Source organism: Telmatherina bonti, assembly GCF_933228915.1.
Source record: "Telmatherina bonti genome assembly, chromosome: 21".
Lineage (NCBI taxonomy): Eukaryota > Metazoa > Chordata > Actinopteri > Atheriniformes > Telmatherinidae > Telmatherina > Telmatherina bonti.
The window spans coordinates 11,245,493-11,272,520 of NC_136630.1; the positions used below are offsets into that span (position 1 = coordinate 11,245,493).

A 27,028-nucleotide genomic window follows, 5' to 3' on the forward strand; every position below is an offset into this window, starting at 1 on the left:
GTCCGTGCGCTGTAGCCCTGCTGTAGATCGCTCTCAGTCTTCTGTTGGAGCATCAAAAGGAGGAGGAGCCAAAAAAAAAAAAAAAAAAGCAGACACACATACTCAGGCACACACACTCTGACATCTCGCAGCATCTCTTCTGCACACTCACTGTAAGCACCAACCAGCCAGGACCGTTTGGAGCAGGGGATCCCAGCCGCCTTGTCACCCACAATGGATGTACTGATGAAAGGGTTCTCCATGGCCAAGGAGGGGGTGGTGGCCGCTGCAGAGAAGACCAAAGCGGGCATGGAGGAGGCAGCAGCCAAGACTAAGGAAGGAGTGATGTATGTAGGTAAGTAACACAAACTGTGACACGGAGGGGAGAAAAAAAGAATAAAAAATATACATATTGTTTTCTTTTTATGGAATACATTCAATATTTGGTGCAAACATGGCATTGCTTGGTGTGGTGTCCCATGGATATCCATGCTGAGGACGTGAGAGAGGAATAGAGAGAGGATGAAGATGAAGGGGAAGCAGTGCAGCGCACTGGCAGGATACTGCTGCAGGACTGCTGCAGGGCAGAGGGTGTGGGTCTGGTAAGAGCAATGAAGTGATGGATGGGTGGTAAGAAAAAAGTTGTGGCTTAATAGCAAGAGGTATAGCAGACTGATTCACATTGGGTACAAAAAATATGAGAGAAGAGAAAGAGGGACACTGCAGGGTCGCGTGACGCCTTTCACTTGGGAGTTTTATTATCTGTCCAGCGTAATTTACAATCAATGGTTCATGAAAGCAGATTGCAGAAAGACGTCCAGCGATTGATTCAATGCAGCAAAGTCTCCAGAGAGTCGACTACTTGCCTGACCTACATTTACATGTGTGCATCATGCATAATTGCACAGGCTGCCTATTTTTATAACACATCAAAGTGCAGGAATCTACCGCTTGATATGTCTGAAAGAGGCTTCAGGTGCTGCTTTGTGCATCCGCATTCACGTCCTGTGATTTTATTTCAGCTCAAGCAGCAACTGCGTCACATCTCAAGGTTACCTCGAGTACCAAGATGTTAGTCCACCAGAAAAAGGGAGACAAGGAGGGGGGGGGGGGGGGTGTACGAGGAAGTCCTGGTCGTTGCCTGCAGTTCATGCCTTAGATGCTGTCGCTGACGTCACACCATGGCTTCAAAATCTTAACCACGACAATGAGGGAAAGAGAAAAAATGTTAATGCAGGGGTGAATGCCAAAGGTTGAAGAGATAGGGATGGGATGGGGGAGGGGCGGGGAGTAGTGTAAGGTATACATGGTAAGGATCTCTTGAGCACTGCAGCAACTTTCTCTCACATCCTACCCTTCCCCATCCTTCTGTGTGTATGTTAGTGTTGGGCACGTTCTTGCAGCAGCTGGACATTTTTTTGTTGTGCCTGCTCAACGACAACTCTCCATCCACAGCAAAGGATGGAAGGATGCAGTTAAAAAGAGCAGAAAACAGAAGGAAGGGGTGTTATGTCACAAAAAGCTTTGAGCCGATTGTCCCGTGGCTCCTGGATGATCACATGCAGGAACAGGAAGAGGAGGACAGGTAATACGTTGGGATGGAGGCAGGGAAACGACACCAAGAGATGAGTGGCGAGTTTTGGTGCGGCAGGAAGGAGGTTTGAGGGGCTAAAATTAAATCAAAACACAGGAAACAAAAAGGGGGAAAGGAGCAGAGAAGATAAAAAGAAAAGCAGATCACAGGAGCAGGAAGAGAGGAGACGTGATCACTGAAGCCAGGAGAGTTGATGGCTCTGATAAAACCGTTGTATCTGCCTGCAAGTGAAACACAGTAACTAAGTTTACACACCTGCTTACTTAAAGAGGTGAGACCTGCAGACAGCTGACATCTCTCCAGCTATAAATAAATTCTCCTTTTCAATAGCAGTTCTATTTTCCATTTAATAATGTTATTATGGATTGGATATTATTTACATTTTTTATTTCCTGCTTTCACTGATCAGCACTGGCCCGTTAGATCTGTGTCTTTTAATGGATTGGTAAACTATAAAGCTCGGTAATCTTGAAAGCTCTAAATTATTGTAGAAAAAGCACAGGGGAATGTAAATCTAAATCATTTTATAACAGTAGCTGGATGTGTGTGTGTGTGTGTGTGTGTGTGTGTGTGTGTGTGTGTGTGTGTGTGTGTGTGTGTGTATAGGTAGCATGTGCGCATATGTTGCATCTCTGCTGAAAATGTTTTTGTAATTAAACTTCCATCTCATCAGCATTGCTAAAGAACAAATCCTCCTTAATAAAAAAAAAAAATCATCAGAGCCATATTTTTGCCTGTTTAATGGCAATATTTTATAAAGGAAAAAGCGACCAAACCTGTTAAACCGTGCAATCTTCTTTTATTCAGGCGTGCTTTCGATTGGGATTATCATTTATGATGATTATTTCAGCAGTTGCTTCTTTTTTTCTTTTTTTTTAATAATACACAGCATTGTCCTCCGTTTCACCCATGCCTAGATCTCAATTTTTGTGTGATTTTTACAATAAATCAGCAAAGTTCCCCTCAGATCAGAAATGTTATATATTTTATATATATATTTATCAAGGATGAAAGAGAAATGCACAGCGTGCCGTGACCATCGTGGGACTTCCTCTGTGGATTAAGGAAAAGAAGCTGTGTCACTGCAGTGTGAATGCGTGTGTGTGTGGGTGATTGTGTGTGCTGTCCTGCAGTACTGCTCAGTACTCAGGCACGTGGCTTATGTGCCACAGGGAGCGTGCAGAGGGGCAGAAAGGAGCAGGAGGCAGTGACGACGGGTGGATGCAGGAAACTAAATGGCAGAATCTGCATCTGTGTGATGATCCAAAAAAACATCACGCTCAGTTTGCTCCAGCTAGGGCTGTTCTGCGGTATTTTTCCTTCCTTTCATTGCTTCTCATCTTTCAGAGCAGAGCATTTCCCTCCTTCGACCCCTTATTCTGGCAGATTATATAACGAGAGTTTAATCTGCTTGGGATCAGGCTGTAACGAGCACAGGGCGGGAGAGCAGACAAGGATTCATAGAGAGGTGATGATATATTCCAGTAAAAATGTTTGTTAAGTTATCAGGTGTAAAGCCTGCAGGGATCAAATACAGAGATCTCGATATTGAAAAGGAATTATGATAGAAAATGAATCTAAGAGTGATGGAAACTGCTGAAATGAAACTTTTCTGTTATGTCAGGGTCTTGAGGGGCATTAGTAGATGACAAATGTAGATATATATAGAACACATGTTGTTATGCAGCTTCTACTGCCTTTCTCTGACTTAGAATAACACTATAACTCTTTATAACATTAAAGGACTACAAATACAAAGCAGAAATGCATTTCAAATTATGTGGTAACTATGCTGAGAGTATTTTGCATCCCAAAGTCGTCAGTGCACCATAAATCAGTGTGACAGCCATGATTTCATTCATTGATAAAACAGTATTCATAGAAGGAAAAAAGGCTTCATCTCTCATTAATCATTCTCTCAGACTACAGGAGTTGTTGGATGACATGATCTTTTGCTTTGGTCTACAGGCAGCAAGACGAAGGAGGGAGTTGTGTCATCAGTAAACACAGGTAAGGAAAAGGTTTGAGGGGGAATGAAAACCATTTGTATTCAGACATAAAAAAAAAAAAAAAAAAAAGGCAGGTTATAAATGTCCTCAGTCTCCACGTCTTCTAGGCTTAGAGACCTTTCTGTCCTCAAAATAAAAGAAAAATCGAAAGCACTTCTGGTTTGGAAAAAAAAGGAATAAATAATGCTGTTGAGGTTTAAGTACCTTGTTTGTTAGAGATTAAAAGTACAATTGAAGCTATTATTCAGTCAGCAGTTTGGAGTTTGTGCATTTATGCAAATGAATGCTTCATCATTGATGTAACCTGAGATGTTTCAGATCTGCTTTTTCAGGTGATCTAGCTGCAAAGATATAAGTAAATCTGATCGCTCAGGTCACTTGTGTTTACAAATTTGCTGCTTTTAACAATTAAATCGAACACAGTACAACAATATGAAAATAATAATAGTATGCTTCTGTGTTATATTAAACCAAAATATTATGCTTGTATATGATACTTATCTGCTTGTACTTTCCAGCAAGAGCAGTTAACCATCCATATGCTCACATTATAAAGGGGTTGTAATGCAGCTGATACAGAGCATCACAGTGTAAATAACAACTCTCCTTCCTCTTCTCTTGCCATGTCAGTGGCCAACAAGACTGTGGATCAGGCCAACATCGTTGGAGACACAGCGGTTGCCGGGGCCAACGAGGTATCACAGGCGACCGTGGAGGGTGTGGAGAACATCGCTGCCTCAACCGGAATGGTTAACCAGGTCAGTCAAATGTGAAGTAAAGCAACTTGCTTCTGCAGTTTTAAGTTTCTGGACTAGAGCATTTACTGAAGAATAAACAAAAGTTGATTAAGATAATCTTTTTTTTTTTTTTTTTAAATCAATAATTCACTTTTGACCCAATAAAAATATTATATTAAGATAAAACATAGTCCAAAGGTTTATTCTGCCTGAGAGATATTGAATGGGGGTTTTTTTAAACCAGCCGCTAGATGGAGCCATTTCACCCTATGAAATATGTCAGAAAGTCAGCAGAACATACCACATTTCTACAAGTAGTACTGCAACACTGAGCATGCCAGTTTTTTGTTTTTTTTTCTTGGTCCAACTGTTAAGCTTGAGCATTGCCATATAATAAATCTCTGCTCCATATAAAATAGTTCCACTAAAGCTGCAACTAATGATTGTTATGCTTTGTACAAATCTGAATATCTCAGAGTCCATGGGTGTAACGGAATAAAGTACAATTATCAAATTTCTTGGTTTATTTATGGAGAGGACATCTTTAAAAAAAAAATCTATATTATCATAGTTTCTGGAGATACATTTGTTCGGTTTAAACCACAGATTTTTGGCATTTTAACATCAGAAAAGATTTGCATCACAGATGTATTAAAATGATTGTTTAATAATATTAAAGTTAACAAATTTTTACTGACATGGTCACTAGTAGAGAGCAAAATTGAATCACCCTTCTGTTAAAGTGTCACTTCACCATGAATTCCAGCTCTTTTCAGGACAATATTTCTTACACATAAATACCTCTGCAAACTTATTCAGTCTTCAGCAAATATACAAATACATTTTTGACATTGTTAGTTGTTAATTTTACCAAACAGTATGAAATACTGGCTTAATTTAGCCTCAACAAGTAACAACTGATCATCTCTCTTCTGTTCTTGTATGTTGACTTTTCTGCCAAATGTTAAATGTCCCACATTTAACATTTGCCTCGTGCATGTCTTCTGAGATATTTTTTTTTTCTTGTGTTGTTTCTCGTGGCTTCTGTCTTGTGTATATTTGCTGTGTGTTGTGCTGCTCTTCTCACCTTTCGTTGTTTTTGTTGTTTGTGTCTTGTTTGTGTTTTCCTGATAGGAGGAGCCTGTATACGAGGTGCCTATTGGACAGAACAGTGTGTGTGGGGGTTGTAGGTCATCATGGGGTGGGCTAGGGTTAAGAAGATACAGGGAGGGCGCTCTGCATGCTTGTAGAGAGAGTTTGTTAGCTGCACCTGTGCAATACAGTTCAATACACCTGCAATACACCTGCAGATTCATCACGTTTAAAGGTAAGTAAGGCGTATTGCAGTGTCGTATTGCATTGCATTGGGGTGCATTTGCTACAGTTCTGCACATGAAGTGAGCATCAGGAGGGAAAATGAGAAACAGAAGCAGCTGAGATGATTCTTCATTAAAACAGTTAAACTTCTGCCATTTTTGTGACTTCAGAGGAAAGCTTAAATCAGGAAGCCCTGCTGACTTTTGCTAACGTTTTCCTCCCTGGTGCTCGCTAACTTGTGTGGTTTGAGCCAAAATTATACTAAAATTCTCATTTCTAACCATGTAGCTCCTCTGCAGTTATACAACCACATCTACTGCTCATCAGATAAAGGGGTGACTATTACAAATGGGTTTTGTAAGCTCAGGCTGGATGATACCTGTGCAACTTAAGCCTCTATAGTATCTTAACCTTAAAACTAAAATGTTATAACCAACTAACTCATGTTCTAAGTAACCTTAAGCATGTAAAATAAGAGCTGAATAAATCATAGAGCATGTCTTTTTTCCTCTTCAGTCAAAACCAGCTTATTGTATAATACATAGACAAAATGAGTTAAAGCTCCTCCACCCTACCATACCTTCATTATTTCACCATCGTAAACTTCCAATTCCACATTTCTGTCACGTTATTTATTCTTCCTGTCTGTCTTGTCTGTCAGGGAGAGTACGGTGGAATGGAACAGGGCGGGGAAGGAGGAGAGGTAAGAAAGCAATAACATGTTTTATTGATAAAATATCAAGATTACTCTTGGTTAAAAAGTTTGTGAGAGAGGATTAAAGTAATGAATCTATGGTGTGATACTTTATATCCTAAATCTGACAGTTTTTAGGATTTAATCTGATTAACTGCAACTGACAAATGAACATGAGTTTGAAAGAAAAATGATGATCCTGACAGTAACAAGTCAATGTTGAGTTTTGGTTTTATATTGGGCAAAAAACACGGCTGTGTAGAGAGTGAAGGTCTGTGTTCTGTTAAAACAAAAACAAAAAAAAAAAACAAAGGACAAACAACCAAAATCAAAACCTCATGTATAACATCTGCTATGAAGTTGGCATGTTTCACAGAGGTCTGGTGGTTAGAACCATCTCTTCACAGCAAAAAGGTTGCTGGTTTGAGCTTCAGCTGTGGGAAGGTATGACCAGGGGTCTTTCTGTGTGGAGTTTGTGCGTTCTTATGTGTTTGTTCTCTCTGGGTACTCTTGTTTTCTCCACCATCCATCAACCTGACATGCATGTCAGGTTAACAGGTTTCTCGTAACAGAGGCTGTGTCTCAGGCAGACTACCTGTACAAATAAAGGTTCTTAAAAGTTAATGTTCAACTGTTTATGTTTAAAAAGCATCAAGAAGATAAAAAATAAAATAAAATAAAATAAAATAAGATAAAATTCAATAAAAATAAAGCTTGACTTATACAGACTTTTTTTTTTTTTTCATTTTGAGAACTTATTGTGGCTCTCGGCTGAGGTGTTTGTGAAACAGCCTGGTTTGCAACATGGTGTAAAAGAAGCTCTGCTTTTCCTCAGTCTGCTGTTAGATTTGCCCTGGTTAAGAAGTGGAATTAACTTCTTTGGGAACATGAGTCAGAATTTTTTCTCATTGTACTAAAAAAAAAAAAAAAAATGGAGGCTGACATCATTAATTATCCATCAGTATTGTATACATTGTAATTTTTACATATGTGGTTGTTTTTATTACTATAATCATTGGATAGATGTTACTCAGTCTATAAGATAGGAAATTTTCTAAGGTTGGGTTAATCAAATAGAGTTTTTATAGGTATGAGCTGTCTTGTAGGGTTATTCATTTATTGGTATTTACATTGTTTTATTTTACTGTATTTGTCTGTTTAACTGCCGTGGGCCCTGCCCAGATGGAAATTAGCCAGTAGATCAATCTGGTTCATCTTTTCTCCTCTTACTTTTTTTTTTTTTTTTTTGTTCTCCAACAAATACAAATTAAAAGAAAGACATTCTTGGTCTCTGTGGAACCAGAAGTGAACAATCGACAGAGCTTGAGGTTGAAACATCTTTATAAAGTTATTTTAGCTGCTCAAATACAATGACTCCAAACAGTTTGGACTCCATTATTCTAATCGGGAAAAAAAATATCCACAACTGTAAAACATTCAAAATAGGTGGAGGACCCCAGTAAATTAACACCATGCAATGCTACATCGTCAGACAAATGGCGGTCGTGTGGTTTCAGGGCTTGTAAGGAAAGATGAGCTAAAATATGCAGGTTGAAGAAAAAGATGCTCATTAATAACAACCCTGTTGTTGGAAAATATCACTGAGAAGTATTAAGTACGATGCCATCTGACACCCAAAGGAGAGAGGTAACTACGGTATCAAATCATAATTTTGAGCTTGAAAAATCATGTTGGATCCAAATCACGTATAATCCCACATATTCTAAGGAGGTTGAACCACACTCTTTACACAAATTCATAAACTCTGATCCATAAATATAGACAGATGAGTTGGACGTTTGACTGAAAAAAGCCTCTTCAGCATAAATGCAGTAGAGGAACTTTCTAAATCATACGCTTAAAACTAAAGCCACTTCAATCACTGGATCCACTGTGCATGTCTCCTACTTTTGCTGATGTTTTTTTTTTTCTTTTCTTTTCCCTCCTCTCTTCCAGGGATATTAATCATTTTCAGGACCCTCCAGAAGCCCCTCACCTTCCTCGCCTCGCTGTACCAGACTCCAGATGTCCAGCATATTTTTTTGTGACTTTATGGAACCAAAATCAACTAAAACAGACTCTTCCGGATGCTGCACCTCAGCCCCTTCTCCCTGATGCCTCCTTCCTACTCCCAGTTACATCCACCCTGCCACCTGCCTCAGCTTCTTTCCTCTAATTTTCTGCAGCCTGCAGCTTTCCCTCCACTGCCGTTGTTCCCCCTTCAGTGTGTTATTGTCTTTCCTGCTATGAACCCCAGTGTCGTTGCCACCCCACAGAGAAATCTCAAACACAAACACACGCTCACACACCTAAAAAAGACAAACCTTACTTAGCCGTAGGCATGCAACACTCACATACAGTACATACAATAAATGCCAGCACCGACCACACAATGGGCAACTGAGTGACAATTTGAGATTAAATTCTTAAAGTGTGCAGAGAAGCTGCTCCACAAGAAAAACAAGAAAGGACTGAATGCTTGAGGAGGGCTTGACAGGGTGTGTGAGCTACGTTCAGTGTGCCCATGTTTCCATGTTAGCTTGTGTGCATGTGTAGCTGCTGGCGTTCAGAAAAAAAAAAAAAACCTCCAGGAGCTTTTGCAGGGAATCGTGCACAAGGACAGAAATCACTGTTAAATGTGCAGTAGTTAGTTCCAGTAGACTGCATGAGCAGATGTTCTGTGTTGTTAACAGTGAAGTAGCAGCTGTTCTGTGTCGCTTTGTATGGCTTAGTGTGTTCTCGCCTCAGCATTTAGAAACAGTGGAAGTGATACACGTTGCTTATTCATTTCAGCTCTCAGATGGAAAATATGCTGTGATGCATGAAAGAGCAGAGGGGCGCTTTTAAATCCTTATATTGTTAAACATTTGTGGCTGGAAAAGCTGACTTAAAGCAAGCCGGAACTTTTCACAATCAAAGATTTGATGAGATTTTAATGGGAGGGGAGCTTCCCTTAAAATACTCAGATTCTGATCATTTAATAACCACACTAGGAGCCTCTAATAACCTAAAAAAAAAAAAAAAAAATCTCACATTTGCATCAACTAGCCAATCATGCCACCTGCTACATCCATCTTTTGTTGTGTTTTTGCAAAATATAATGATTAATATTAAATTTGACCTTTTGTATGAACAAAATCACCTCATTGAATCATCTTATTCTACATGTGAGAAGTTTTAGTCATAACTACGCCAAAACTTTTAATGCTTTTTTGTAAATTTGCTACTTTCGAGCACCAACCTTGACTCACTTTATCTTAAAGTCCAACCTGATGCTTGCGTAAAAGAAACTGAAGAAGTTATTCATAAACACCATGAAAACAATGTTGCCAGATTAAAAATAAGCGTGCATATTTAATTTGCATTGTTTGTCTCCAAACAGCAGATTATTTCAGATTCCAGTGGAAATCCCAAAGTTTAAATGTTCTACGCAAACAGGTGTTGAATATCATACACCCTCCTTTTCACAAAAAAGAGGGTGTATGGTGAGCATGTGTAGTTTGCATGTCATCTAAAGACATTTATCTTTTATTCAGAATTCTGTAATTAAAGAAATCCACTCCTCAGTGTGATGAGCTTGCTGATGTGAATTATTGCATATGTGGGTGTTTTAAGAATGCATCAAGTCTGTCTTAGCCAATCAGAAGCCTCCTTTCTCTTGTCACTCAGTGTCACGCCACCTTTCAGTGCTAATCTGCCCAGCACCAGGGTGTGTGTCCGTATGTGCGTGCTTGTGTGTAACATCATAAAACAGGTTCAGCCAGCAAAGTGTGCGTGTGTGTTTGTCTTGAGCAAGTTTGTGTGTCTTTCATTTGAGGCCAATGGAAACTGATGACTGCATGTTGCCTTATCAAGCAATGTCACATTCACTCACACACACAGCACACTACACCACACCTGCACTAACACATACACAGAGCTCACAAACACGCAAACGCATCACAAATGCACCAACACTTGTCACACACCGCGTTTAAGTTGGCATCAAATCAGACTCGCTGATTTTATAAACTGTACCAGTGAAAATAAAGAGGTTTTGTTGAAATCCAGCAGCTGTGTTGAGCGTTTGTTTGACAAGGTGGGATGATGGTACGCCACAATGCCAGAGCTTATTCAATACTGGAAAAGTTTCATCATGAGGACTCTAAACTCTGTAGCAGCAGCACTTTTAATTCCTGTAAGGTGCAAGGTGGCGCCTTGAATTGTTTTGTTTTGTTTTTGTCGCACATCATTTTGTGATCTGAGGAATTCCGAGCCAAAATTATGTTTTCTCAATTATGTTCATGCTTTTTTCACATAGAAAACAGGGGCTTGGCTCTGGAAGCATGACTGGAAGATCCCGTGGAAAAGTAAGGCCAGCTGAATTATTCTTAAAGCACTTCACATCAATAAAATCACCTCTTCTTGCTTTGTCTATTATTTTTGTGGATATGCTCTGCTCCTGTACTTCAGACATCACAATTTGTCACTTTAACACTAGAACTCTCACAGCCCAGTCATTTGGCTTCTCTAACTAGATCTCCCATAGGGCAGCCAAATGGCTAGATTAGTTTTGAACTAATATCCTGATTGAGGTGTGAACAGACACTATTGTTTTGTAAATGAGGCAGTTACACATGCGAAACCGAGAGCAAACTACTGTTGCTTTCACTTTACCTGAGAAACCAGTGTGTTGTATTGTAACAAAATGCCATTGTTTGTATAAAGTTGATTTCTAGCCTACGAAACATTCATACTACCCCATGGTTCTCAAAGCAAGCTTTTGTGTTTTGTTTTGCTTTTTATTTTTGTACTCATCGTAAAGCAAAATATTCACATATTTACCACTACAGTTGAGCCAATTATGTGGCAAATATTTTTAGTCTGTTTATGAGAAAGACTTGTTTTAAACACCGCAACATGTCCTAGAGACAGAAGGAAATTAAGCTTAAAACAGTCTGGATATATTTGACGACTTCCTCAGGAAACTGTACATGAAAGAGAGGACATGTGTGACATAAGATAAAGGGAGCGGTGCATTTCTTTGACAAGGTTTTCGTTGGCGAGACAACTTGAGTCGGCTACAACGAGAAATAATATTTCCACTTGCTAAGATTTATTTCTGGTATACAAGATTCAAACAATACTTTTTTATTCTTACACACTACTGTGAGAAAATGTAGTAACACAAAAATCTGTGCTGCATATGGATCAAGTCATACTGACTAAAAATACTCAGACATCCAGATTGTTTGAACATACTTAGAACTGCCACGAAGTCTCCTTTCGGCATTTGCCACGTGTACTTGTAGCCATCTACGCAGCATACAGTTGGTGTCACATGTTATCTGGAAAGTGGTTTTCAATGGGAATTTGACCACTCCCCTCAAAAGGAGGATGGCTAAGAATGCCATTAGTTCAGGGAGGGCCATGACCCAACAGTCATGTTGGGTCTGGCGTCCATGCTGAACAGTCCACTCCTGAATACTTTTTAGCATGTTCAGAGTAACAAAAGAGAGGAAGCTCTGTAGACGACTCAACACAGTTCTTCTGACCAAAGCTGTTGGCTCTCCATCTACAGTGTACGATTCTATTTGGCTGGGATGGAGATGCCTCCCGACATGCTCTTCACGCCACACTCCACCATCTTTTCCCTTCTCTGTCGGCACAGTGCGTGTCTCCAGTTGAGCTCTCTTTACTGGTGAGGTGTCTCTTACTCTTGGGTGATCATAGTGTGTCAGAAGAAATTTCAGAGTAATTTCAGCTGATGGGTAAAGTCTTCTCCATCTGAGTCACAAGGGTTGACTTTGTTCAGGATCATGTCCAAAGACAGCTGAGTACTGTAGAATTTCAGCATCTTTGTTTCAGAGTTGATGGTCCTACATTGTGAAATTCTTGAAACCAGTGAACTATTATGCACTGTTAATGAGTTATTAACCCCCCTCGGTACCAACCACACACGCCCAGCAGACCTGCTTTTACATTTGCAATCTAGCTACATATTTGTTTCTTTATTTCGTTAATTTCAATGTTTTAAAAATAATTTTCTGTTTTTTCAGCAATTAAAGTTAAAAAGAAGTAGATAATCAAATTTAGGCAACTCAAACACCCTGTGTCAATTCCCATGCTCAAGACTCACTGAAAAACATCCTTGCATTAAGATTTTCAAATGTCAGAGCAGAGATTAAAAAAAATTTTTGTCACGCCATAACAGATGACTTCAAAGTTAGGTCTTTAGGTATGTATATGTGTGTACTTGACATATGTGGACATACATTTTTTAAAGCAAAAAAAGTTAAAAACAATTACACCCATGCAAACACCAGACCTAACCAGAGCTTGCAAAATAGACAGTCAGTTCACTTCAGGTTTGTATGTTGCACACTCACAACATTACCAGTCACAGAATGCCAAATGATTATATCCAAATATGTGTACATCCACATGGCCCACATATACATAAAAGTAGTTCTACCGAAAATAAAATTAAGGGTAAGGCAATAAATACTTCAAATGAAATAAAATATACCTGGAGATAATGTGGAAATACCTGTTGACTGTTTAGCCGTTATTTTGTAAATAAAAATAGTCCACTTGCCTGTGCAGTTTTCAACAATGTGGTGTTGACCGAAACTCTTTTCTGTTCATGACAAAAATCAAAGGAAACCAACTCTTTCCTTTGAAGCAAGCCATGTGTGCATTGTTAGACTAGGTGTGCAAATACAAACTATTTCACTCGAGAGATGCTGAATAAAGGCTGCATGACAAATGTGAGAAATGGTTAAAAGTTTATAGGCTTTTTGTGATTACTGAAACAATGCACAACGTTTTGAAAGTCCCTTCCAGTCCCTTAGTCAGGAGAAAAGTTATCAGTAGACATCTTAGTGGCTGTTTTTACCATACCCCTTCCCCCAACATGAGTGTGTCCATGTGAGGCATGTCTTTCTGAAGGAATGTCACAACCATGAATTGCTTATCTGGCAGGTAATGGCTGCATTTAAAAATGAAAGGCGGCTAACTGTGGGTCGTTGAGTTGTTAATTTCATACCACGCAGCCTTTTGGATGCCCTCTGGGAGTTGCAAGGGGGGTAAGAAATCTCTGAGAATTCTAGTGTTAATCACCTTTCTTTAACTTCCAACAAAAAACAAAAAAAACCCAAAACGGTTTACTTCCTGCTTCGGTTGAGTACACATCACTGTATCCTTACAAAAAGCCTTAATCTACATCCATCTTTTCCACCAACTTTACAAGTACAGGATCAGGGACATACTGTAACCAAGACAAATAATCAAGCGCAGCCACTCCTAGTGTCCATGCTCATTTTGGGACTGTGTACTCAAGAAAAATCCACTAAATTAACATAGAATTTAATTCTGCAAACTTAATCCTCACCAGTTTATGTATCGCAAAGAAAACTATCCTTCTAAACTGGAAAAGCAAACAAAGTCTGTGTATCCAGCAGTTCAGAAATCTCTTATTAGATCACATCAGTGTCGAGATGATGTCTGCCTCCTCAAGAGATCAGTCAGCTGAACTTTATTCCCTCTGGTCCCCTGTGATCAGCTCCATCACTTAGTATGGGGGGAGAATGTGACCTTATTGCGCTCGGGGTTGGTGGCCGGTTGGGGTTCTCTGGGGGCTGTGGGTCTGTGGTGGGCTCCTGGGGGGGGATTTTGACTGCTCCATTGCTGGAGTGGCTAGGTTTCTAGCCCTACTGTGGACCTGGATGGGCCAGCGGCTGGAGTTGCCGCGCAGCGGCGGGGCGGGGTCGCTGGCGGGGGATGGGTTGGCGGGCGTGACTCCGTAACGGGCGCCTGTGCTGCCGTGGGGTGGGCTGGGCGGGGTCCCGGGCTCCGGTGCCCGGGGTTGTCCCCTGTCTCTTGGGGGTGGGGGGTCGGCTTGTGCCGGGGGGGGGGGGCTGGGCTGACCTGGACCTGCCGCTGCGGCAGCGGGCAGGTACGTGCTCTGGTGCCTGGTTGCGACCCTGGGACTTGTTGAGTGGGGGGTGTTTGATAGTGTGGATGGGATGTGAGTGTGTATGGAGGGATGTGTGTAGGGGGTGTGCGTTGAGGACTGGTGGCGGTACATAGGTATGTGGATGTGTGTGGGTGGGGAAGTGTGATGATGCGTGTGTGGGGGGGGTGTCGTGGTGTCTGTGGGGGGGGGTAGTGCCGTGTGTGTAGGGGAGTGGGGTGAAGCGTGTATGTGGGGAGTGGCGGTGGTGCATGTATACGGGTGTGTGTGTGTGGGGGGGGGGGGAGGGGGGGAGGGGGGGCGTGCTGTCTGTGTGTGTGTGTGGGGGGGGGCAGGGGTGTATGTATGGGGGAGTGGGTGGTGCATGTGTGTGGTAGGTTGGTGGATAAGTGTAGATATGATGGATGGGAGTGGGGGAGATTTGGATGTGACGTGGGGGTCAGGAGGATGGTTTTAAGGGTGGGCTGAACGGGTGGCTGGGTGGACCTGAATGTGTCCGGAAGTGTGTGTGTGTGTTTGTGGCTGTAGGTGTGTGCTGAGACAGTGTGAAGTGCCGATGTGTGGACAAGGGGGGACTTCATGTCCCCAGGTGGGGGTGTCCTCTGTGAGTGAGGGGGCGGTGGACAGTCGGTCTGGGATTCCCCTTCTGCCGCCCCGCCTCCTCTTTGTCCTCATGCCCCCCTTCTGCATGTGGTGAGTTGGTCCCCTCTTGGGTCGGTGATGACTCTCTGGTTAGAGTCGCCGAAGGCTCTGGTTACGGGGATGGCTGTCCCCGGCTTGTCCTGGTCCTTGGGGGGCCCTGGGAGTAGGGGGCATGCCCAGTGCCGCGGGCGGCTCACCTTCTGGAGGAAAGCTCACTTTCCTCCAGACTTAAATCCCTCAACCCCTCTTCCTCCCCGCTCCCCATCACACACAGGCAGGGTATTGGGAGGTGTGCACGTGGCGCTGGGTGGTGAGAAAGGCCATCAAGGTGGTCTTGATCGCTGCACCCAGCCTCGGCCCACCCCCCAGTTTTAATTACACTTAGACACCAAACACCAAAACACTGACGACTCACATGATTAGGGGGAAGAGCATGCGGTGTATGGTGGGCGGGGCTGCTTAGGTGGTCCCTCTCCCAACACCGTGTGGCACTTCCCTCAATTTTAATTGCAACTAATACATACTTCACAATCAGTCATAAGAGGGGGGGAGGCAGGGACGATAGGGTCTTCTCATGCCCCTGCTCTCGGGGCTTTACTGGGGGGGGGTACGGGTGGGGGAAGAGTGCCGTCCATTAGGCCTAAGTCTGGGCTGGCCTGGCTGTAGGAGGGTTGTCGCCGGCCCTGGGGGGGTGCTGGGTCGGCTGCATCTGTAGGGTGGTGGGGGGGATGCTGGGAGTGGTGGGCGGTAATTATGGGGGCCCTGATCGGGGCCATCCTGTCCTCTGCCCCCTCTGAGGTATCTCACATGGGACATGATGGAGGGGTGAGGTGAGGATGTGTGGGAGTGGGTGTATGGGGTTACAGATGGATGGTGGGATGGCTGGGGGGGGATTAGGGTTGGGGATATAGGTGGGTAGGGGATAGGGATGTGTGAGGATGAGTAGATGTGTGTGTGGAGGGGTATGTTGGCGCGTGGGTTGTATTGGGGTGTGCCTGTGTTGGAGGAGTGAGGGTATGTGTGTGTGTGTGTGTGTGTGTGTGTGTGTGTGTAGGGGGGGGGGTGTATATGCGGAATGGGATGTGTGAGTGAGGGTGAAGTTTGGAGGGGGGCTATGGGTGGTGGAGGGGTGTTTGGTGGGGCATGTGTGGTTGGGTAGAAGTAGAGGGATGGGGTGGCGGGGTGTGAGCGTGTGTGTGGGGGGGGTGAGCGTGTGTGGGGGCGGGGGGCGATTGGGGTTCGTGTGACTTGGTATGGGTGAGTGAGTAGGGGTGGGGTGGGGTTGTATATGTGATGGATGATGTGCATGGATTGCAGAGGGTTGTGTGGATGGGGGTTGAGAGGGGAGTGCGTGTTTGGGGGGGGGGGGGGGGGGGGGTATGCATGTATATGTGTGAGGGGAGTGCGTGTTGGGGGGGGGGGGGGTATGCATGTATATGTGTGTGTGGTTTGGTGGTGGGGGGGTGGTGTCCTGTACCCGGGGGCGCAGCTGGTGCGCTGGGGTGCGACCTGGCTGCCGCTGGGTGGCGGTCTGGGGATCCTGGTCCTCCGTCGGTGTGGGCTGTGCCCTCTGCCTGCGGGGGCGGGGGGCTGCTCACGGGCTCTTGGGGCCCTGGGGCCTGCGCTCTGTCTGCCCTAGGTGGCCGGTGCCCGGCGGGATCGGCCCTTGCCGGCCTGGGCCTGCTGGGGCCTGTTCCCCCTGACTGCGGGGGACTCTGGTTGGGCACCTCCTTCGCCACCTCCTGGGCAGATGCATGGCTGGCTCTGGAGTGGGGGGGTTGGGATCTGTACCTGGGGGTGACTGTCGGTTACCCGGGTCTCTGGGTTCTCCTGGCCTTCCTCTAGCTGTAGGCGGGCAGGGTCACATTGGCATGATCACTCTTCTCTAAACACGTTCCACTCTGAATGTTCTGCATGAATGTTCTACATGTGTCACAGTCACTGAGTCATCCAGCAAGTTTATTCACTAACAGCAGGTAGCTCTCTTTCTGTCTTTTTGACTTAACTTGCTAGTTTCTGGTCCTCATGATTGTCAACGGTTTTGTTCTCCACGAATCTAGAGTTGGCTTGTGTGGGTGTATATATTTATGTGTGTGGGTGGGTATGTGTGTGTACTTATGTGTATGTGTATGTGTATGTATGTATGTGTATGGATATGTATATATGTATGCATATGTGTGAGTGTATATGTATGTGAGTAAGTATATATATATATATATATATATATATATATATATATATATATATATATGTGTGTGTGTGTGTGTGTGTGTGTGTGTATGTGTATATGTATGTATGTATATCTATCTTTATGTATGCATGTATGTGTACATGTGTGTGTATGCATGTGTATGTATGTGTATATGTATGTATGTATATATGTATATATATATAATGTATGTGCGAGTGTATATACATATATATGTAGGTGGGTATGTATGTGCATATACATGTATGCATTGATCTCTTTCTTTTGTTTTTTTTTTGTTTTTTTATGTTCTCTTTTCTGTTCTCTTTCTGCCCCTTTCCTGTCCTTTCCGGTCGGGTCCAGCAGCATAAACTCTGTAATACAAGCTATTATCCAAAACAAATTGAAAAATAAAATAAGAATCAAGAAATACAAGGGGATCATTACATCTACAAAAGTTCCCCTTGGCAAAATAAATTTGCTCAGCAGAACACAGCATCCAGAACATCAGTCTGCTTGCTTAAATGCTGGACAAGACACAAAAAAAAAAAAAAAAAAAAAAAGAAAAATCCACTAATTCACAGGGAGGAGGAACATACACAGTCAAATACAGAAAGGATCCAACTATGATCTGAACCACAGACTCCCATACTGTGGGGCAACAGAGCTAAAAACCACACAATTATGTGTTAAAGCATAAAAGTATGTGGTTTTGTTCACAATTTTAACACGCAGAAATGATACAAAGATGAAAATCAGCGTTTCATCAGTTGGTAGTCACATGTAGCAATAAAGACTTGATACTTTTATCTTTGATAAGTTATAAGTTATATGGCAACTTCAAGCTCATAACTACCCATTTCAACATGAGCAGGCTCACGGCTGCTTATGGTGAAAGTTGGCAGTTCTGATCTCCAGCTGTTCAAGTTAAACTCACATGTGTGTGATAGTGCGAAACTTTCGACATTTATAGATAAAACATACATGATAATAAACAGTGGGGAAATTGAAAAAAGGTTAAAAAGGTGCTAATTATTAGTAAAGACCATGCATCATACAGAACCTTAGAGATGCGATCAGGAGCTTCTTCCATACACCAGTCCGACTCGTAATGGGCTTTACCACTTAGATTGGCAATAAAACATCCAAAACGCTGCCTCCATGTAATTCCTTGATTATAATGTCCTATTGAAAGACTAAAAAATGTTTTAAAAAAAAAGGACTTTTGTTTAAATTAGTGAGAAACAATCTATTCCTCCTCCTTGTAGGGATAAGCAGGTGCAGAGCAGGGAACTCCAGATCGGTATGGAAAGAAACCAACACGTGTGTTTTTTTCCTGAACATTTTATTGGTTTCCAAAAACAATGAACAAAATAAAAATAAAAAGTCATTTCCTCCTAAATTATTTCAATAATGAAGAACAGGACGGTTAAAAACAGAGGAAAATGCAAACAGAGAACTGGGTGGTCACTGTGACAAAACGCCCCATCCCTGCCCCCCCCACCCCCTTTTTTCTTTTTTTTTTTTCCCTTTTCTTTTGTCCATCAGCAGAGGAGTCAGACAAGCTGCGTTTGGGATGAAGCGAATAATGAAGAAAGGGGAAGAAATGAAGATGACGAAGGGCATCTACTGAGTGCTGACAGAAGAAACACCCGCTATGAAAAAATAAGTCTTAAAACTTTACGGCTAACCTTTACACGGTAAGAGAGAGAGGACGAAGTAAAATTATAATTCTCTTTTTATTCACAAGAAGTTAAGTCTAAATCCCTTTTTAAAAAGCATTAGACTGAAGCGGCCATGTCTCTTTAAGAGCAGACCTCTTCCTTTAAATAAGGCATCTGTAGTGCTGTCAGCTGAAACAACTACAAAAGGAGGGTCACACATGCATTCAGCGATCCCAGTAAGAGCGCCGTGAGCATGGCTGCCGTACGACCATATCAAACATTTATATGATGGCTGAGGGAAGGAGAGGCTCATTCATTCTCTCTGTGGATCTAGCTCTGTGTTTGATCTCATGCAGGCGAAAATGAGAACAGGTCGGCGTTTAAACAGTCGCAAAAAATTGAACAGCAGCGCAGAGATTACGGGATAAATGCTGGGCAAGCCAACATATTTGCTGCAAGTGTGTGTGAAAGAGCCAACAAGCGGTGGTAAACAGTGATATGTTCTGAAGGCTGTTGGAGGAGGTAGAGGGAAGCGGGAAAGAGGGATGAATAGCTGGAGGATGGAGGAAGGGACAGTAGTGTAGGGTATAATGGGCCATTTATGTGAAGGTGAGCCCGGCCTCGTTGTAGACCTTGAAGACCTTCTCGATGGCATTGACGTAGGCGGCCGTCCGCAGGTCCAGACCCAGGTTGTACTTGCTTGCTGTGCGCATGATTTGCTGCAACGACAAAAGATGTTACATGTTAGATGTGTTGTGTCGTAGAGGGTTATGTAGGCAGTTGTAAAAAGCTCTGAGTCAGCCAAGTCAGCTGGTTTCATGAAGTGAAACCAGCTGACTTGTTGTCTGGTAAACATATTTTTTAGGTGGTGGGTCATAAAAGCACGGTTTCATTTTACTATAATGGGTGGAGAAATTCCAGTAAATGTGTGTATTTTAACTGGTACATTTCAATGAAGTGTCTGCTCAGAGCTGCAGGGGAGGAGGGGTCTGGAATGACTTATAAACAGACTAGCGGGGTGTAAGTCCCTAGTTCTGTCTTCGGTCTCCCATCGAGCAAGATCTGTGTCTGCTATCTAGATATTCTGATAAAGAGCTTTGTCTCCTTCTTCCCTCCTGACTGGTCTCTGAGGGACGGCGCCGACCGGGCTTCACTAAAGGTCTGTTCTGTTATTACATTAAGTAATATAGATCTGCCATAATAGTTTCTTCTGCAGGTTTAATTTACTAAAAACAGACCATAAATAACTTCTCTAGAGGTAATTTGATATTCTTTTCATGGGAATGAGGGTCAAACGATGACAGAAACCAGGGGAAGGAACTTATCATTGAACAGATTCATTTCCTGAATTTTTAAGCGCAACTTTTAGTAATCAGTAATGTTCCACAGTCTGCCTGTTTCAACAACTGACAAAGAACTTGAAATAACATGGTTTTGCCAAATATTTAAGTGTTTTTTTTCTGTTATCTTATTCACTGCTGGCAGTGGTGTCGGTGTTTGCAGCAGATATAAAGGCAACGACTAAATCTTGATTAAACACATATGTAATAACCTCCTGCAGCAAAAAACATCAATTCAAACTTTTAGCATTTAGATATACGGTCTGTGAAAGAGCCATAGCTGTTATTTTTTAACGTCATACAGCAGGAGCGACAAATGTACGGCCCGGGGGCCATATCAAGCCCCCCAGAAGGTCCAATCTGCTGTTTAAACTTTATTTATTTTTTTTCCTCAAGAAGTTTTAGGTTGTAAATGTTGTATAGAATGTTTTAATGAAGTGTAAACATCTTAATAATGTTCTTCTTTACACTAAAACAAGGCGAAAAATGTGCAGTTTTCATTAGATTATTATGCTGTTATGTGACCAGTCCAGATGTAACCACAAGTTGTACACATCATTTGTGTTTATTTCAGTGTTTTACCTTTTAAATCTAACAGGTTGGACTGTGTTAATTTGTGTAGGGTCGCTTACCCGAGCAGATCTCTCCATTGTGTAGGCCAGCCCAGAGTGAACGATGTCCTTCTCAGAGGCACCCTGCAGGAGGATTGCACGTCGGCATCACAATCTCTAATAGAAACTTGCAGCTTTTGTAACCTGTGATCACGTCTGAACCCCAAACCAACAAAAATCTAATTTCTGTCAAGAGTTAAAATTTCCTCATCTCCTAAAATCCACCTTTTAAAGCAAAATTTTGAGTTACCACTGGAAATCTCGGGAGTTATAAAAAAATTAAAAAAAAAAAAAACAAAAACAAACAAAAAAAAAAAAACAAAGAGCAAAAGTTACTCACAGCAACTCTGGCCTGGAAGTCAGCGGTAGGTACGATGGGGATGGGTCCTCCCTGCTTGCCAAACTTCCTCTCTAAGCTCTCCTGCACAGACACTGGAAAGGAAAACAGTAGAAAGGAAAGAGGGAGAAACTGAAAAATCATCTCTCATGTCATCAATCCACCCGTTACACCTGATCAGCATACTGATGCTCCATCTAACATGCATCCACGGCCGCGTTCTGGCTTGAGGACACATGAGACAAGAGAGCGTGGTACCGCTGATGACACCTGCTAGTTAAAACTAGTTCTACAATTAAGCATTTTCCTGATAAAACTGAGAATCCAGACAAACTTGTTCTTTTATAGTACGATAGATGGTAAAAAATTCTGCTTTTGTTTTATATTTTATTGTTGATTTGACGAAAGATCATTGAGAATTTCGATGCTTAAAAATTAGTTTTAAAATCCAATTTACATACTTTAAAACACAGAGAAAAAATAGTACATGGGTAACAATAGTCCTCTTCTATTTATCATACATAATTAAGATAAAATAAACTGATTGATCACAAATATGTCTGAACTTTGATACAATACCTTCATGTCTACATGCAGGACATTAACAAACACCTCCTCTACGCTGGGCTGACATTTTTGGAACTGACTGCTTAATAAAAGGTCTGGAATTGATACAAACCAAGATCATGCAGATCAAATATCAAGACGTGTTTATTATAATTACTAAAGTATTACGAGAATGCCAACTTAACTTTTTTTTTTATATGCTTTTAGGATACAGTTGAGCAACTGTGGGTGTAACTGGTTTGGAGCATCAAAGAAAAACACAATAAATACACACCAGAGGAACGGTGAGTAGGATAAACATTTACTGTGATGCATGGCTCAGACCCTGATTAACTTAGAAAGCAGCAGTTACTGAGATCAGGCCTTGGAGTTGACCCTGCAAATATGTTCAACTCTGACCTTAAACACACTAAATCTTTCAGACTAGTCGCACTATCAGTGATTTGAGGTGGCATGTTTTTAGTATGTTCTCAGAAAAAACGCCACCCATCCTGTTTCATACATGTAAAAAAAAATATATATATATATATTTTTTTTAAAGTGTTCATGTCAGCGTCAGATGCTGCAAATTCCTAGTGATCAGTGATATGAGGTGGCAAATCTCTGCATGTTTTTAGTAAGTTCTTAGTAAAAACACCACCCATTCGATTACATACATGCAAAAAAAAACTTTTTTTTTGTAGTGTTCATGCTGCAAATTCCTAAAATAACCATCAGCAGTTTGTATGTCACTTTGATAAACACACACACTACATCCTCAGAATAATCTGAGACATTTTACAACAACAAGCTCAGATAACTTCACAATTCTAACTCGAATGTGACTTGTTATGTCAAAGAACCATTTTATTGCATCTTTTTTTTTCCTTCAGATGGCTAAAAGATTTGAATATAAGGACGCCTCAACACCACGGCAGAAAAAAAAACAGAGAGAAGAACAAATGAAAAATGATGAAGATCAACTCTATGTAACAGAGAGAGGTGGAAATGATGATAAATACATGTTTCATACCAAGTCACCATATGAATGGGTTAATAAACTAATGAAAGCTCCTTTTGGTGCACGTCCTGAGGACGAAATCACTTTAAAAGTGAAAACCAGAGATTCTACAGCTGGCACAGTTATGATAAATCTCACTACTGGAATCATTGTGATACATGGTGATGAGGAGAAAAGGAGAAGGTTTAGAACATGGTTTGAAGAAGAAAAGCGTGAAAAAGAAGAACTGAATGAGATATTAAGCAAGCTCTCTCTCGCTGACCGAGCTGGTAACACAGAGAAGTAGCTTCAAGGTTGTGGTGCCACAGCTCTGTTCCAACAGGAAGCTGTGGTTTACGCACAATCACACATTTTACCAAAGCAAACTGGTATTTTATCTTTACTGGCATTAAAAACTCACATTTAGCTTTATTTAGAGAAAAAAAAAAAAAAAACAATCATCTATCTAATGGAATGAATAAAAGGGGATGTTAAAATGGTGTGATGGTGGATTGAAAATATTTATCATTTTACAAATTGATTCAATAATCTTTTTTTTGTGAGCATTTTTAAATGTTATTTTCCTTTTGTGTGTGTTTGGTGGAATTCTTTAATAAAATAAAATGGTGGCATTTCTTCAGATTGAACCGAATGATACTAATCACTATCTTCTGATTATGGAGAAAATGTGGAGTGCACTCACTGAGCAGGTGGTAGTTTGAGTCCCTCTCATATTTGAAGGTCAGTCTTCCATAGCTGACATGGTTGAGATTCTTCAGCCACTCAAAATAAGATACGGTCACACCGCCAGCATTCAGGTACATGTCCTGCAAGAGAAGACACCATCAGACATCTGCACCGCAGGGACAGTCTGCATCTCTCCACAGATTTATACAGATTAATTGTTGTGTTTTACAAAAATAATAAGATTTGATTGTCAGGGAAAAGTTGTTTGATATGAAATAAAGATATTGAAATAAACTCTAAAGAAAATTCTTTTGTGAAATTAATATTGTGATAAGCATGAATGTTTATCAGAGTGAAAAGAAAGGAAAACTACTTTTTTTTTCCCAACATCTTGATTTGATAATAATAATAGTAATAATAATGATGATAATAATATCATCATCATCATCATCATCATCATTATCATTATTATTATTATCATTATTATTATTATTATTATTTTCAGTAACAATAAATAATAACCACATAACCAAGTAAAACAATATAACCTGGAGAAACTGGAGTGTTGATATTTAGAAATAACAACATGAATCTGACTGTGATCACATTTGTATGAAAACACCAGAAGCATAAGATTTCTAAACTTTCCGAATATAAATGAAGAAAACTGAAATTGTGATATTTAGTAAGTCTGACCATCTAAATGTTGGTGAAAGTTATTTTGGTCCACTGTCTTTATGCATTCGACCTCATCCTAAAAGTCTTGGAGTGATTACTGATCATTCTTTAAGACCAGCAGAGCAGCTCAGTGGTTAAAAATGCTTTTCGTATTTATTTTGGCGGATCCTTGGAAAGGTGACGCCAAACCTGCTGAAACACAAAATCGATCCAGAAAAAAAGTCATTTTCTCATCATGTCTTGGTTAAACGGCTGCAGCTCGCTCAGAGTCCAGCAGCTCATACGCTGGCTGGAAGGAAGTGACATGATCAAATCCCTCCTGTGCTCGCTGCTCCTCACTGGCTTCCCACAGTGTTTCAGATACAGTTCAAGGATTCATTACTTGTTTTTTTGCTTCTTTTTGAACCACATGGCTCCATCGTACTGGTCAGAGCTGCGACACCAGCATGCTTCAGTCAGAGCTCTGTGGTCTTTTACTCACTTCCTCCCAGAGGTTTTATCCTTCAGGCTTTGTCCTGGAAAACTCCACGGCCTGTGGCCGAGATACGCCCATGGATTCCTCCCTGGCTGATGGGCTTTCCTGTCACACATGCATGGGCGTTGATGTCCTGCAAGACGTGGAAAGATCTGATTAAGAAGACAAGAAAATACACACTTCTATGCAAAACGCCCCAGCCAGAGACAGCCAATCACACTCAGCCAAAAGTATCAGCTGGCTTGCAATTGCAAGAATTCTCTCATTTAAACAAAACAAACAGCTCAAACTGCTGCTGATATTTTAGGATCAGCATCAAGTGATCTTCGGGGGTACTGTGCTTTCCCCTCTGCACCGGTTTCAGCTTCCAGCAAGGTTAATGCCTCAGTGGCACACTGAATGCAGTAAACATTTATGCAGTACCAAGTGCTCTCAGATACCCAGTGCAGGAATGAGTCCCCCAGTCCAAAAGGAACCAGAGTGGTTGAAGTGAGATGACAGAAGAAAGAAAAGTGGAAAATAAACCAAATAGAGTTACAGTGTTAAAGATTCAGATCAGGTGACTGATTGCTGTACTTGGTTATACACAAACAGCTGATACTGCAGTGGTTTGATGGCACAGTCTTTGTTCGTTGTTTCAGTGGTTAACAAGACCAACCAATCAGAGTTCAAGCTTTCAGTTTTCCATGAAGCTGGTGCAAAACAAATATTTATTATGTGAGAATTACACCCCTGGTGTGTTTTTCTGACATTCTGCCATTGCAATCTGACTAAAAACGGCTATCATTGATTAAGTAACTCTTTTTCCAAATAATTTAGCTGCTTTTCTTAAGATTGTTTTTATCTCCCCAGTTTCCCAGTTTTAACACACAGATATGGCGAAAGATGATGGTTTCGTTCTTTTCATGAGCAGCCAATTCCAAGAACAGAAACTGTAAACGGAGGAGGTTTGGTTGAGTGTTAGCATTTCACCATCAACAATCTTACATCTGGAGGAAAACACTGCAACACACTCCTAACTCCTTCAGAATTCCCAGATAATTTCCATCCTAGAAATTGAAGTCCAGCGAGTTTGGACCTCTAATTTTTGGCCATTTTGATGAGATGTTGTGCAAAGAACACACACAAACATTTTCTATGTTTAGTTAAATAAGTCTCGTTTAACACAGGCAATTATTAACTGATGGCACAAAGAAACTCAGGCCTCAGCCTGAAAAGCTGCTTTAGAGGAGAGGAAGAATGTTTCCATAGTCGGCTGGGAAGGGAGAGGCAGGAAACCATTGCTCATGGTTTACACATGACTCATTCCCTGTTTTTAATGTGGCCTATTTTAAAATTTGCACCAAAATCCCTTCCAAGTCAGCCAGATTGTTTATGTAGTGAACTCACAGTGTGTGCAATGGTGTTGGCATATGTGTCGGCAATCCAGGACATCTCCCTCTCCCCTGTACTCATGTCTGGTGCAGGGACGTCGATGCCAGGCCCTGGTAAACAAAGGTGGGAAGGGAAAGGAAGAGGTGGGAGAGTTTTAAGTAAATTGTGCAAGTTTATGCAGGAGGGTTCACAAGTACAAACTTCTCACAGTCCGTAGACTATCATAAATCAGGCTTCATTCCTGACAACCAGATATTCCTGACTAAACGTTTGAATTAACAGAGCTGTGTTGAAAACATAGAGGTGGATGGCAGAGGAAAAGTGAGCACCAGGCTCGGTGTCCTTGTGTCATATATATATATATGTGCTGTCAAGAGCCTCTGATCTAAAAACAGAAGCAGGCATGCAAAGAAGCCAGTGACATGGACAAGGAGGGGGGGGGGGGGGGGGGGGGGGGGGGGGGGGTAGGCTTGTAAACTTCAAACTTTAAAGTAAAACCTCATTGAATAGTATCGATGCTGAATGCAAGCAACTGAACACTTTTGCAAACATTTGCATGCATCCAGGTACAAACAGGGTGCATGGAGGTGTTTAACCTGCTAAAGCACTGCAGAGAACGCATGTTCCGATGAGTCCCCGCTAAACAGAATTACCTCTATAATCATAACCTTCTAATCAAATCTCTGCAAAATATCATGCTAACCAGACAAATGACGCGTTTTCCACCAAAGTAATTATTTACTCTGAATGCAGATTAGAGGTAAACACAGCACGTGTTGCCTTTACTGAACTTTGTGTACTTCTTGAATGTGAGTAGGTGTCAGGCAGCTGTGTGACTTTGCCCACCAACTATGTGACCAAGTTCATAACTACAAAGTTTTATGTTTAATTCAGTCCAACTCAAAGTCAAACATTGCTGCCTTTACTTACAGGATCAGGGACATACTGTAACCAAGACAAATAATCAAGCGCAGCCACTCCTAGTGTCCATGCTCATTTTGGGACTGTGTACTCAAGAAAAATCCACTAAATTAACATAGAATTTAATTCTGCAAACTTAATCCTCACCAGTTTATGTATCGCAAAGAAAACTATCCTTCTAAACTGGAAAAGCAAACAAAGTCTGTGTATCCAGCAGTTCAGAAATCTCTTATTAGATCACATCAGTGTCGAGATGATGTCTGCCTCCTCAAGAGATCAGT

At 41.6% G+C, this 27,028-nt stretch overlaps 2 protein-coding genes across 2 annotated transcripts; one reads left to right on the forward strand and one right to left on the reverse strand.

Annotated features, from left to right (window-relative positions):
* Nucleotides 1-213: 213 nt before the first annotated feature.
* Nucleotides 214-8,405, forward strand: sncgb (synuclein, gamma b (breast cancer-specific protein 1); the record flags this gene model as incomplete). Its single annotated transcript, XM_079260726.1, has 6 exons — nucleotides 214-338; nucleotides 3,546-3,583; nucleotides 4,213-4,340; nucleotides 5,454-5,471; nucleotides 6,298-6,339; nucleotides 8,287-8,405. 6 exons carry the CDS (start codon nucleotides 214-216, stop codon nucleotides 8,293-8,295), a joined length of 360 nt encoding a protein of 119 aa, XP_079116852.1. The 3' UTR covers nucleotides 8,296-8,405.
* A 10,220-nt stretch (nucleotides 8,406-18,625) lies between these two features.
* LOC306771871 (glutamate dehydrogenase, mitochondrial-like) lies at nucleotides 18,626-26,448 on the reverse strand (the record flags this gene model as incomplete). The annotated part of the gene is made up of 8 exons (XM_079261193.1): nucleotides 18,626-19,497; nucleotides 20,751-20,813; nucleotides 21,070-21,161; nucleotides 23,316-23,439; nucleotides 24,459-24,467; nucleotides 24,517-24,585; nucleotides 25,842-25,936; nucleotides 26,397-26,448. The coding sequence occupies 8 exons, from the start codon at nucleotides 26,446-26,448 to the stop codon at nucleotides 19,378-19,380; spliced, it is 624 nt and encodes a 207-aa protein (XP_079117319.1). The 3' UTR covers nucleotides 18,626-19,377.
* Nucleotides 26,449-27,028: the final 580 nt, after the last annotated feature.